Source organism: Colossoma macropomum, unplaced genomic scaffold (assembly GCF_904425465.1).
Source record: "Colossoma macropomum unplaced genomic scaffold, Colossoma_macropomum, whole genome shotgun sequence".
Taxonomy (NCBI): domain Eukaryota; kingdom Metazoa; phylum Chordata; class Actinopteri; order Characiformes; family Serrasalmidae; genus Colossoma; species Colossoma macropomum.
Window position 1 is genome coordinate 16,385,745 of NW_023494807.1, and position 12,930 is coordinate 16,398,674.

General features: G+C 37.7%; 1 protein-coding gene across 3 annotated transcripts in view; it reads left to right on the forward strand.

The window, feature by feature from the left end:
- crema (cAMP responsive element modulator a) overlaps positions 1 to 9,764 on the forward strand; it is a 28,803-nt gene extending 19,039 nt beyond the window's left edge. For 2 of the 3 annotated variants that reach the window (XM_036555792.1, XM_036555793.1), the window contains 2 exons: positions 5,546 to 5,702; positions 6,980 to 9,764. In XM_036555792.1, the coding sequence (XP_036411685.1) occupies positions 5,546 to 5,702; positions 6,980 to 7,124 (302 nt within the window). In that variant the 3' untranslated portion in view covers positions 7,125 to 9,764. Of the gene's footprint in view, positions 1 to 2,574; positions 2,911 to 5,545; positions 5,703 to 6,979 lie in introns of those variants that run through there. The other variant, XM_036555794.1, reaches the window with a different exon arrangement.
- The last annotated feature ends 3,166 nt before the right edge of the window (positions 9,765 to 12,930 follow it).

A 12,930-nucleotide genomic window follows, 5' to 3' on the forward strand; every position in this document is an offset into this window, starting at 1 on the left:
CTGCTGAAAGGTGAAGTTTCTCCCAAGCTTTATTTTTTTAGCAGACTGAAGCAGGTTGTCCTGCAGTACCTTCTTGTGTTTTGCACCATCTATTCATCCTTTAGTTTTAACATGATCCCCACTCCCCACATACTTCACTGCGGGGAGGAATGGGCAGTGTTAGGTTTCTTCAAAATTGATCACGGTGCTCAAACACTTGGATGTTATTTTGTAGCCTTTTCCTATCTTGTGCATGTCTATACGTTTATCTCTGATTGTCTTCGAATGTTCTTGGTCTTCGTTTTCACAGCTTTTTTTTCAGATTCACAGTCTGATCAGTGGTGCTTTAAAGAAGATGATCTTTAATGATTCGCAGAAGCCAACTGTAAGCCAGCTGCGTCCAAAATCTTTCATATGTGGAGCTTCCATAGCACAGGGGTCAAATACTTTAGCCAAGAGCACTTTTCGGTTATAATTTTTGTCATGTAATGTTTTAATGCATGAAACCAATATTTGAAAGTGTAAAATTTTTTTTAAATAAAACATGATGCAGCAAAAATATCAAATATCAAAATTACAAATTATCACTTAGAATCAAGACAAATCTGATCACTTTTAAGGGGGTTGATTATGTTTGCAAGGCACTGTATATATTTTTTTAAGTCAGCACAATACGATGAAGAATTGTAGGTGCTCAGCTTGTCTTTACCTAACATTCAACTGTATATCTATCTATGCAGCTGAACTCTAAGTTGAATGTAGTTGATTCCGTTACATCTGACACTAAACCTAAACCCAGCCCTAATTTTAACTAAACCCTTTAAACCTAACTCTAATGCTGTTTAGAATTAACTGAGTTTTGTCAAATAGCTTAACAATCTGGGCATCTGTAGATGATCTATAGTGCTGTCAAAATAAAGGATGACCTCACTAATGTAATAACACAAGGCTCAGGGAGTGGCATGTTGTAAACAACTGAACGTCTCTATGGCTCAATAGGTCATTAATTTAATTCTAGCTGTGCCTCCAATCTGCTCCAGGTGGACTTTGATTAATATGTCACTTTGGACAAAACCATCACCAATGACTTCAGCAAAATAATGACAAATGCTTATTTTAGTTTTCCATGACAACAGTGTGCTGCCTGTTTATTGATGTACAGGGACTTTTTTTTGTAAAATCCAGTCCTTTATATCTCTCTGGTCCTTCATGTGTCCATTATCTGTGTGATCTTGTCTAACCAGCAAGATCTAAATAGCACAGAGTTGCTTTTATCTAGTTTTTTTGCACCATGATCTTGAGAAAGCAGCAGACTGTGCCTAACTAGAGAGGTGAAGAAGAAGAGCAGGTCTGCTTTTAATGTTAGATGGTGCTGTCTGTTTGTAGGTGGACTGTGTGTTTATGGTGAGTTTTAGCTGGTTTATTTGTGCTGGTATGTGGGAGAATTACAGTCAGGGATAAACTACCTGCAAGCAGACTTAAATATAATGAACATAAACTATTATGAAGTTGTTTAGTAAATAATGAGGCGTAGACAGAGGGGAGATAAAAGGCAGCTCTGTGCACCAGTGAGAGGCTTTGCGATGGCGAGTGCAGATGCGTGTGCAGTGCTATATGGTGGAATGAGAACAATATCCTTTTGTTTGTCCTGAAACACCTTTTTGCGTCATCATCTAAAAATACATCAAACTCAGCCACCCTCCCCCCTTCCTTCCTCCTCTCTCCCCCATCCAACCCCCTCTTTCCTCTCCTCCATTCTCCCTCTCTTTCTTCTCCTCTTTCACATTACCAAGTGAAGGAACTGGTATGTCAAAAACATTTGAGCTCCAGCATTTCTGTAATCTAAATGAATAAGTAAATCAATGAAGTGAACAGAACTGAGATTGCGAGCACGAATAGCCACAGTGTTTGCTCTCAGGCTCAGTTCATTTGACTTCGTTTATTTATTCATTTAGTTATTAACGACATTCTTAATTAGCCTCACTTAATTCACTTATTCTGTCATGTTCATAATAACCACATTCCAGTCATGCGGTTTGGGTTTTAACATGCAAGTTTGAAGTGTTTTGGTCTAAAAGACAGAGAGTCTCTCTCTCTCTCTCTCTCTCTCTCTCTCTCTCTCTATCTCTCTCTCTCTCTCTCTCTCTCTCTCTCTCTCTCTCTGTGTCTCTCTCTTTCTCTCTCTCTGTCTCTCTGTCTCTCTGTCTCTCTCTCTCTCTCTGTCTTTCTGTCTCTCTCTCTCTCTGTCTCTCTCTCTCTGTCTCTCTCTCTCTCTTTCCCTCTTTTTCTGTCTCAGTCTATTTCTCTCTTCTTCTTTTCCTCCTTTTTCTTTTCTCTGTCTCTCTTTTTCTCTTTTTCTTTCTTCATTCTGTCTGTCCTTTTTCTATTTCTGTTTTCCTCCTGTTTTCTCTCTCTTCTCTCTGACACTGTTCCTCTCTCATTCTCTTTTTTCCTCTTCTTTCATTCTCTTCTCTTATTCTCTCTTTCTTTCTTTCTTTCTTTGTCTTTATCACCTTTCTCTCTCTCTCTCTCTCTCTCTCTTTTCTCTCTGCCTCTCTCAGACTGTGTGTGTGTGTGGGGGGGGGTGGTTCTTCAGAGACAGTGTGTTATGCCCTGTGAGAGTGCAGTGATGTCATAGTGATGTCAATGCCCTTAATTGTAATCTGGCTGAGAGAGGGAGAGAGAGGGAGGGAGAGAGAGTGAGAGGGGAAAAAAGAAGAGAGTTAAACAGTGAGTCACAAGTCAAACTAAGAAACAGACGGAGTGAGTGGCCCTCCACTGCAGAGTCACACAGCAGCTGACTGAGGGAGAGAGAGAGAGGAAAAGAGACACAGGCAAAGCTGATAGAGGCAGAGAGAGAGATAAACACGGAAGCACAACTGGATTATTACACTGTAGAGATGGCAGTGACTGGGGATGAAACAGAATCAGGTAAGAGTGTGAGTGAGTGAGTGTGTGTTTATTTTTAACAGGCAGTTTGAGCTTCTATCTGAGATCAGTGGAGCTGTAACTGTACTGATATGCTGTTGGTGTGGATGCAGCACTGTGTCTTTTTAAAGGTGTTGACAGGGAGTTAAATTAGATCATAAAGCTTCACGTTTCTCTTTTCTGGTTAACCCTTAACTCCAAACTCACTGATGTGTGAAGTTCACCTGAACAGACTGCATTATAAATGTTTAAAAAGTGTGCAGTGACTAAGCATAGAAGATGAACCAGAAACCTTTTATTACTGTTATAGTGCTGTGGCTGTCTTTCAGTGGTTAAAGCTGTGATACTTACAGGGGAACAAAAAGTTACTCCAACTTTTTGCTTTGCTGACAGAAATGAGTGAAGCAGGACAGAACTTTCCTATACAGAGACAAGCATTAACACACACACACAGTCATTCAAACTCTTGGAGACTCCACTGTTTACCAAATCAGGGAGTAAGTGCAGTGTTGTGTGTCTATTGAAACCCATGACCCAGAGAGAACGAGAGCGAGAGAGAGAGGGGGGGTTGTGGGAGGGAGAGAGAGGGAGGGCTTTTCTCTTGACGTCAGTAAATTTCCTGGAAACCAGTGGAAGTGTAGAGCGAGTGAGAATGTAAGAGCAGGAGGGGGGGGGGAATGCGCAAGAGGAACGACGCACACAGTGACGTAAGTGTGCTGTCACACTGATAACACACACACACGCTGTAAAGCACAGCGCTGTCATTTTGTTCAGTGAGGTTCTTTCTCAGTAGAAGATACACTAACTTACCGATGCTAAATAATAAATAATGGTTTTCATCATTTTCACTATTCTTGTCTGTTTGTTTATTGGCATCAGTTGGCAGTTATTTTGTTTTTTGTTTGTCTGTTTAATTATTTATTTGAAGGGTTTTATTCCAAAATGCATTATAGGCCTCTGTAATGATTTTTTTTCATGATGTGTGTTGTTGGAAGTGGGTTTTACACATACAAGAAATATCAGTGCTATATTATGATAAGCACTACCTTTATTAGAGAAATAATACAAATGTTTTCCAATATAAAATCAGCTGTTTCATTATAAATCAGCTACATTTTTGCATGAAACTCTTTATGTAGGTACGTATGTATGTATATATGTATGTAATTATTTGTTACTGGCAAGTTTATGGATCTCAGTATTGCGTTAACATTCAGAAAAAACTGAAATATTTATTATATGTACAGTTAGTTAGTTGCTTATTGGGTCTAGAGGGTCTAGTGTACCTCAATATTTCATTAGCATTTAGAAAACACTGAAGTGTTTGTTTATTTGTTTGTTTGTTTGTTCATTTATTTATTTTTTTTCCAGTATATCATTAGCATTCAGAAATAAAAGTGTCATATACATTCTGATAATGTCTGATGTTTAATGTCTGTAATATTCATTTGGTAGATTAAAAAAATAAATTATGGTAAAACTGGTGAAAAAGAACTGAATAATCTGCCATTCAATCCTAAATATCTCTAGGATTTTTTATATTCATTTTTAACTACTGATTCATTGCTATTTTGACATTTAAGTAGTATTTAGAAAGCTGTGAGTGTCCTCTGAATTTGAATATGTTTTGTTTAGAAATACAGAGTGCTGTAGAATCATATGGGCTGTAGAATTGGTTAGAGTGAATCTGTCTGGTTAGCTCCTTAGTACATATTTGATTTGCTGTGTTGTTTATCTTAACATAAAAGGCTTAAAGTTTAGAAATAAACATGATTAAATAATGCAGTATTTGCGTTTGCATTTGTAAACAGATATAGTGTGTATTTCCTGCTTCTAGCGATTTGCATAGGTATCTGTTTATCAGAAATACAGTTCTTTCCGAAAAAAATTATACCTTCTGTGTTGCTGCATATGGAAAAACACACTGCTGACAGACTTTTTGAGAAAATACTTCAGAGCAATGTGTCAGTGAAAAAAGAGAGTACTTAATAAAAATTCAAAAAATATTAATAATAAAAAGTTAGCAGTCACAGTATGCAGATGACGTCATGATAATTGTTAGGCTGTTAATGTTCATCCATTGCTGGTCATGTTAGCACCTGACGGTGAAGTGACTGTTTCATTCTGTGTCTGTATGAAATAAATAGAAAAAATGTTAACAAAAATACATGATTTAAACATTCTAAAAACAGCTTTTAAACATGTGTAAGTGCGTCCATGGTCCTTCATGTAATCTTACTAACTGCGGCGAGCGTTTTGGGTTCATTACATAAACTAATTAGATCAATTAGTGCTGCACTCTTTTATGCTGGTCTCAAGGGCAAATACGGCAGCGCTGATTGGCTCATTCTGCATTCAGTTCTTTACTATTGGATAACTGGCATTCGTTGTTACCAGATTTTGTGGTTGACCATTTTTTAGCTTTTATTGGTAGGACAAGTTTGTTTTGTGAATATTTTATTTGTTGCTTTTGATAGGCAGTGATAGGTTTTGGATCTGTGGGTGGCCATTAACTTTATTTTTATTTTATTTTTTATTTTCATTGTTTTTATGTGTATAGTTGTTTGCTGATTTGTCTTCACAACTGTGTGTGTGTGTGTGTGTGTGTGTGTATGTGTTTGTGTGTGTTTGTGTGTAGCTGCCACAGGAGACATGCCTGCATATCAGATCCGCTCCCCATCGTCAGGGTTACCGCAGGGTGTTGTCATGGCAGCATCACCGGGGGCGATCCACAGTCCACAGCAACAAGCAGAGGAGGCTACACGCAAAAGAGAGGTTCGCCTGATGAAGAACCGGTATGACACACACCTACACACACTTTGTTCGTGTGCTTGTTTGTTTTCATATTCATGTTTTTTGTTTTCAAGACAAAAATGTCCTGAATTGCAAAGAAAACTAAAGAAAAACAGCACTAACCTACAGCATCAGGACCAACAAGACAGTCTTGACTTTATAAAACAGTTTTTTGCAAAAGCTTAGAAGCAGAAAAAATAGAACCATTTTTAATGAATTACTGTGTATAAGGATAGGGTAAGGTTTAAGCTTAGGCTTAAAAAATCTTATTGTATAGAAGAAAAGCCCCAAGCAAGTCCAACTAAATGAAAATTATAATCCATAAAGGCTTGTCAGTTTCTTTTAAAAAATTTTATATGATTTATTTAACAATGCTTAAAGAAATAAATAACAAAAAGGTGAAAATCCAGGACTGATCTTAAAAGGGACCCTTGAATCCTTCACACCCTTGTGTTCCTGTGAGCCCAGTCATTTATTCAGAAAAGTGATTAATTGATAAGCTCATGCATAACGGAAACACTCTTAAGCACATTCATATTAGAAATCATTATGATGTAACATCAGTTTTCAATCGCTAGTTTTCAAGCTTTTGAAATGGGAAGCAACATATGTACTTCTGTCATATAAGTAATTAATTTACTCATTAATATTGATAGCATTTACCTTGTTGTTCCACATATCTTTTAAAACGTTTCTTTCCTGTACCACCTTGAAAGCAGACATTTCATAGTCACTTTGACATGTGTTCTGGACATGGGGTCAGTGCAAGTATAGCCATTATATTTACTTTCCTGAATGACCAGTAAACCTACAAGGGTCTTCTAAGTTTAAAATGTGATGTTGATAATAGTAAAATAGTTGTAAACCTAACCTAATAAGTTACATGTCATGTATGTATCGCTGCACCATGAAAACAATTTAAAAATATATTTTAGGCCAAAACCCTTTAAAACTATTAGAAAACAATGTCTCCGGTATCATGCTATGTATTTGTAACCATTTTGTGTAATAACTTCATGTGACAAAGCCTTTAGAAGCACCAAATGCTTCAGACGTCTGGTTCCCATCACCACCACTGTGAACGATTCTGACTCAGTGAGTTTATCTAGTGCGATGCCTTTGACATCAAACCACTCTATATTACAGCTTGCTGAACCATTTAATTATGCAGAACTTTAGAAAAATCAGGCGCATCACCCTTCAACCTGTATGTGTTTGGGTATAGGTGGGTTTAAGTGTGCACGTGTTTACCTAGGTGTTTGTTTGTTTGTTTTAACAGGGAGGCAGCGCGAGAGTGTCGTCGGAAGAAGAAAGAGTATGTGAAGTGTTTGGAGAATCGTGTGGCTGTGCTGGAAAACCAGAACAAAACTCTAATAGAGGAACTCAAAGCCCTCAAAGACATTTACTGCCACAAGCCGGAGTAACACCCAAACACACACACACACACACACACACACACTCCTACTTCACACATTTCACACACACACACACACACACACACACACACACACACACACACAGACATGCTTAAAGACTGCTGCAGCAAACACACATACACACATGGACGTGTGTGAGGTTTACAGACTCCCTGGGGTTGAAACTACCTACTTCTCCCTTTTCCCCTGAATCATCAATATATGTTTAATTTTGTTTTGTTTCAAGCCACTCACACGCACGCACACGCACACACACACACACACACACACACACACACACACACACACACACACACACATTCACTGCATTAAAACACACATTGTACATATGAAATCACCCTGGAAGCCATCCTTTACCCCCATATCTATCTGCTACTTTATTAGAAAATATCAACAAGAAAAACAACATCAAGGCTGTGCTAAATTGAATGCTACAGTGGATCTCATGCCCTCAGTTTGACATTTCTGTATTCTCTGGGTGAAACTCAGAGTGTGTACAGAGTGGAGTGAATGGGGAAATTAGTTTTTGCTTGCTTGTTTTTCTGTTATGGTTGAAAGATAATGCACATGAGTTGAAAAAGGAAAATGCTTGTCTTTTAAATTATACTGGCAAGATAGGCTAGGTATCATTCAAAATTGTTTGATATCAATACCAATACCAATAACTATATGTGTTGGATCTGTTGTGCAAAAGTCAGAACCACACTTCATTTGTTTAGATTCCATTCAAAATGGCCGTTAAGTACAAGTTACGCATCTTCCAGCGCTAGTAAAACAAATATTTGGCAGAAGCCTCAAAAACTAAATATAATATTTTTTCAGTATTTAGTGCAGCACCCTTTGCTTTTAATACAGCTTTGATTCTTTTCAGGATATGTTTTCAGTTTTTCAAAGAAATCTAAAAGAATTCCAAAGTTCATCTTAGAAGTTGGTTTTTTGCATTTCCTGATCTCTTTCGCTTCTCATGATCCAAATAATCCCAAACACATTCAGTCATGTTGAGGTCTGGACTCTGGGTTGGTCTGTTGTTCTGAGAACTCCAGTAGCTTCTTTTTTTAATCTGTTTTCTTAGTAACGACTTCTTGTCAGCTACACATCCTTTCAGACCCATAGTGCTGAGTTGTCTTCTCACAGTGGAAGGATGAGCAGAAACACCTGTGGGTTTTTCAGATCTGAAGCAAGAGTGGAGCTTAATTTTCTCCTCTCTCTCAAAGTGCTGTTTATCTGATAGTGACAGTTTGGGCAGTTTTTTTGAGTTCTGGAAACTATTTTCCTTTAACTTTCTTCTTCCTTATTACGCTGGATTGCCTTGTAGCCAATATCCTCACAAATATCTCCTCACAAATGAAACACTTGTACTTAATGTTCATTTTAATTATAAGTTATATAAATGAAGGGTAGTCTCTGACTTTTGCACATTGCTGTACACTTGGATATAGATTCCTGAATGATACCTGTGATACCTTCTTTTAAATTACAAACCAGACATGAGTGTGAGCTGCTGGTAATGGGTGCATTTACTGACTGCAGTGGGCCGCAGACTAATCGAGAAGCCATGACATCAGTAACATGAATACAAAAAGCTATTTGGACGACTAGTCACCAGCCTCGGTTTAAAACAAGCATGTGTATTGGCTCACTGATTGGCTGCTTAGATATTGAAATATGATATTTAAAAAAAGTTTTTTAATACTTTGTAGTACTGGAGTAACTTGGCCAGTACCGTAAAGCTACTGACATTTGATGCCCTGCCCTACAAGCAAGTGTTCCAATGTATAAACAAATAAATGTGTATGTTAGTGGGTATGTTTGTATGTGCTGCCGAGCTGAACTACATATTTGGGTGTTATAAGCATTTTTAACGGGTGTTACAGCTTATAGGTTAAAAGGGTAGATTCTAATGGCTAATGCCGAGGAGCTGTACTTTTGTGCTGTTCAATGTGATTGAATTGTTGGTTTTTAAATGATGAGTTTATGTTCTGGAGAACTGAGGAAAATCGGTCTGTTGTAAAAGAAATTATTTTATCGTTCAAATCCTTTGTGTTTTCAAAATTTCTTGTAATGTTATTAATTACCAGGTTGCCAAATTGGACAGCATTGTTTGCTGTGTGTGTGTGTGTGTGTGTGTGTGTGTGTATGTGTGTGTGTGTGTGCGCACATTTGCCACGTTCGCTCGCCTCCTTCATGTAGCTACTGTAGCATTCCCATTTCAGAACTACTTATTATGACATCATCATCAGCACCAGCCTATCATATTAAGCCCCTGATATGTTCTGTATAGATTTGCCTGATGATGTCATAATAAGTAGTTCTGAAATGAGAACGACTTACTATGACATCATGGTCAGCACCAGCTTATCATAATTCAGCCCCTGGTGTTTTCTGTATAGATCTGCCTGATGATTGATCTCTGCGGAATGATTTGCATATTTAAATATTGCTTTGTGTTGTTTTGCTTTAAGTGGGGAAAAAAAAGTCAATGAAACATGAAACCAGCATCTCCCTGTATTTGTGGCCAGATTTTGGAGTGGCGCTAAAGAGAAAATGTTTATATGCCCTTCCTTGCTTTGAACACTGTTTAAGAAAAGCTCTTATGTCTATTTTTAATAAAATATTTTTCTGAATGTATGGACGGCTTGTTTGTGGCTGATGTCAGGGAGCAACACGGCCTGTGTGTGTGTGTGTGTGTGTGTGAGAGGATGTTACAGAAGTCTCTTAACCACAACTCTTGCAAAATGAGTCATGCATTTTCTGCATGCACACATGCTCATACACACACCTGCTCTCTTTTTTATTCATGTTTCAGCAAAGAACATTTTCAGTGCCTGACCACACTAATGAAATACACTAAACCTTCATCTCGGACCTTTTCTTTTGAACGTTTGATTGAGCACTGTCACTGTATTCTGTGTTTTGTGTGTGTGTGTTTTGTGTGTGTGTGTGTGTGTGTGTGTGTGTGTGTGTGTGTGTGAGAACATCGTTGGCCAGCATCAACCTTGAAGCTCTGTCTTGTCTCGCTCTGTTCTGTTCTTTTCCTGCCCAAGGCCAGAGCTAAACAATGAGAAAAACATTCATAAGCTTTCTTAACTCTGATTACAGTAAGATGTGCCTCAGTGCAACTTACCAGCATTAGTCATTCTTATTTATGTTGTCTTATCTGGGCCAACTTCAGTGACAACAAAGTAACAGAAAAAGTATTTGTGAAAGCCCAAAACTGATTGTTACAACGCTTTCATTATTAGGTTACTGGATGTCTTCTGTGTGTGTGTCTGTGTGTGTGTGTGTGTGTGTGTGTGTGTGTGGTAACACTCTGGAGACATTGCAGTAACACATCAGAATGTGCTTGTTCAGTATGGCATCACCAGGCCTTGGCACTGAACCAGCCTCACATGGAAAATTCCACAGCGAACTCGAGCGCCTCACAGTGGCGTTCCGCGGTACTGCAGCTTCTCCCTGAGATTTAACCAGTTTCTGCTGGGACAGTGACATCTAGAGGCCATGATGAACATCACACCATTATTTTGGACTGTGAAATTGGAATCCTGCTAACACTTCTATTCTTAATAATCAGATATTTTTACTGTACCAAACTATTTATTATACTAACTAAACTATTAAACACTATTATAATCTTTCTTTTGTATAATGTATTTTATATAGTAATTATTGTTATTATTAGAGTATAATATAATAAGTAGAGAGTATAACGTCTATCTATCTATCTATCTATCTATCTATCTGTCTATCTGTCTATTATTATTATTATTATTATTATTATTATTATTATTATTATTTTTATTATTGTGCTTAAAAAGGTGTTTGCAGCATATCTCTGCTGTCTGAACAAAACTTTGTATCTCCTAAAACAGGGGTGTCCAATCTAATCCACAAAGGACCAGTGTGGCTGCAGGTTTTCACTCAAAACAAGCTGGAGCACACCTGATTCCACTTGTTTAACCAGCTGGTTTCAGTCTTCAGACTGCTGATCAGGTGATCTCCTGCTTTGCTGGAATAAAAACCTGCAGCCACAAGTAAATGGAGAAATATTTTTTTCCAAGTCATTTTGAATGATTTCTGCTGGTCCGTTCATCATGAACTTTTGACACAACATAAAGAGCAACTATCTTTTTCAAATTATGTAAAAAATATTAAAATCGGCACGTTGAGATGGAAACTTCTCACGACACAGAATGGTACTCCTAGACAAAATTTAGTTCCAACCCAAACGTTAAGGGCTTGTTGGTCATGTTATGCAGTATTCCATAGCGCAGCATTATATCTTTTAGTTTCACTGGTTTGGCTGAAGTTACAATTTTATAGCGTTTTCACATTTTTCTTCATCAGTGTTCTCTCACTTCATCACCCAGCATGCATTATGCAAATGCATCATACAACCAATTGACTGTAGTCTATGATACACCCACAATCTCTGTGGTGTCAACCAATCCTGACTGCTAGCCTAGCCACTAATCTACAGGCTAATAAATACAACCAAGCTAGCAAAGTCTTACCTCAGTCATCCTATGAAATCACAAAAATAACAGCAATTCTATGTTTATTCAGCCCAAAATTGAAGTTTTTCAACCCTTTCAGCCAGAGAAAAGAAGCCAAACTGAGGTAATTTATCAAGATAACCATGTAGCCTTGCCAGTTTTAGCTTTTCGCTGATTGTCCACCTCACCTGACGAGTCATTTCTGCTGTTTGATTAGTTTATTGTGATTATGATTTGAAGACACTTACTAAAGTTATACACCCCAGTCATTTTTTGGCTCCCTAGCAGTAACTTCAGCTATCTGCCTTCCTCAGCTGCATTCATCAGCAATAAATAAACAATAAACAAAGCAAACAAATAAATAAATCAAAACGGCCTGCTTGAAAAATCCACCCCAAAGTAGTTTCCTCCCACCTTTAAGATATACAGTCAGAAGGTTTTTTCTTAGCTGTTAAAGGGGAAAATCTCTGTGTCACCCCTGTAGGATGATTAGAAATGTAGTGATGGTTAGTTATTTTATTTTGGCCTAAATGTTCTTTAACCCACACATGCTCTTCACATGTGGTTGGCCTCACTGGTTAGGTGGATCTGGTGTGGAGGTCAACTCTGCAGGGTGAGAAGACCACCAGAAGCCAGGTTTGGGGTTTGGGCAGCCCTGTTAAAGAGAATGTGTTGAAACGCTGTTCATATTTACCTACACCATTTACACACTAGGCGGCAGTGTTGTACCTACATCCTCTACTATATTGAATTCTATGCTCAAACTCTAAACTCAGCCTCCAGTTATTTCTAAACGTTTTTTACTTGTCAAGTCACTTTTGTCTAGATAATTGTTTTATACCACTGGCATATCATTTAGCTTGTTTTAAGCATCGTCTCTTAAAACAAACAAATTCTCTGCCAATAGAATGAGACAATTTCACTACAGAAAATAAATTAAAACAATAAGTTGAATAATTGTATAATATTCCTATTACATTACAATTATCTCATATTGAGAAATATTAGATATAATCACTAAATCTATGATACTTTCACTTGCAAATATATTTGTTTATCTTTTTTGCGGTGTGACTTACTCGCAATTTCACTAAATGTGCCATAATAATCACTTACCCTGCTGAAAAATCCAGCTAAGACCAGATTTGTTGTCTTTGGTGGTCGTTAGCCAGATTCTTGGTCTAAGATGGTCAGGGTGGTTGGCCAGTTGGACATCCAGCTGGACTAGTTGAAAACATACCCTATGCTGGATGACCAGTTTAATGAGCTTAACCAGTTTGAGCTTATTACTTATGATTTAT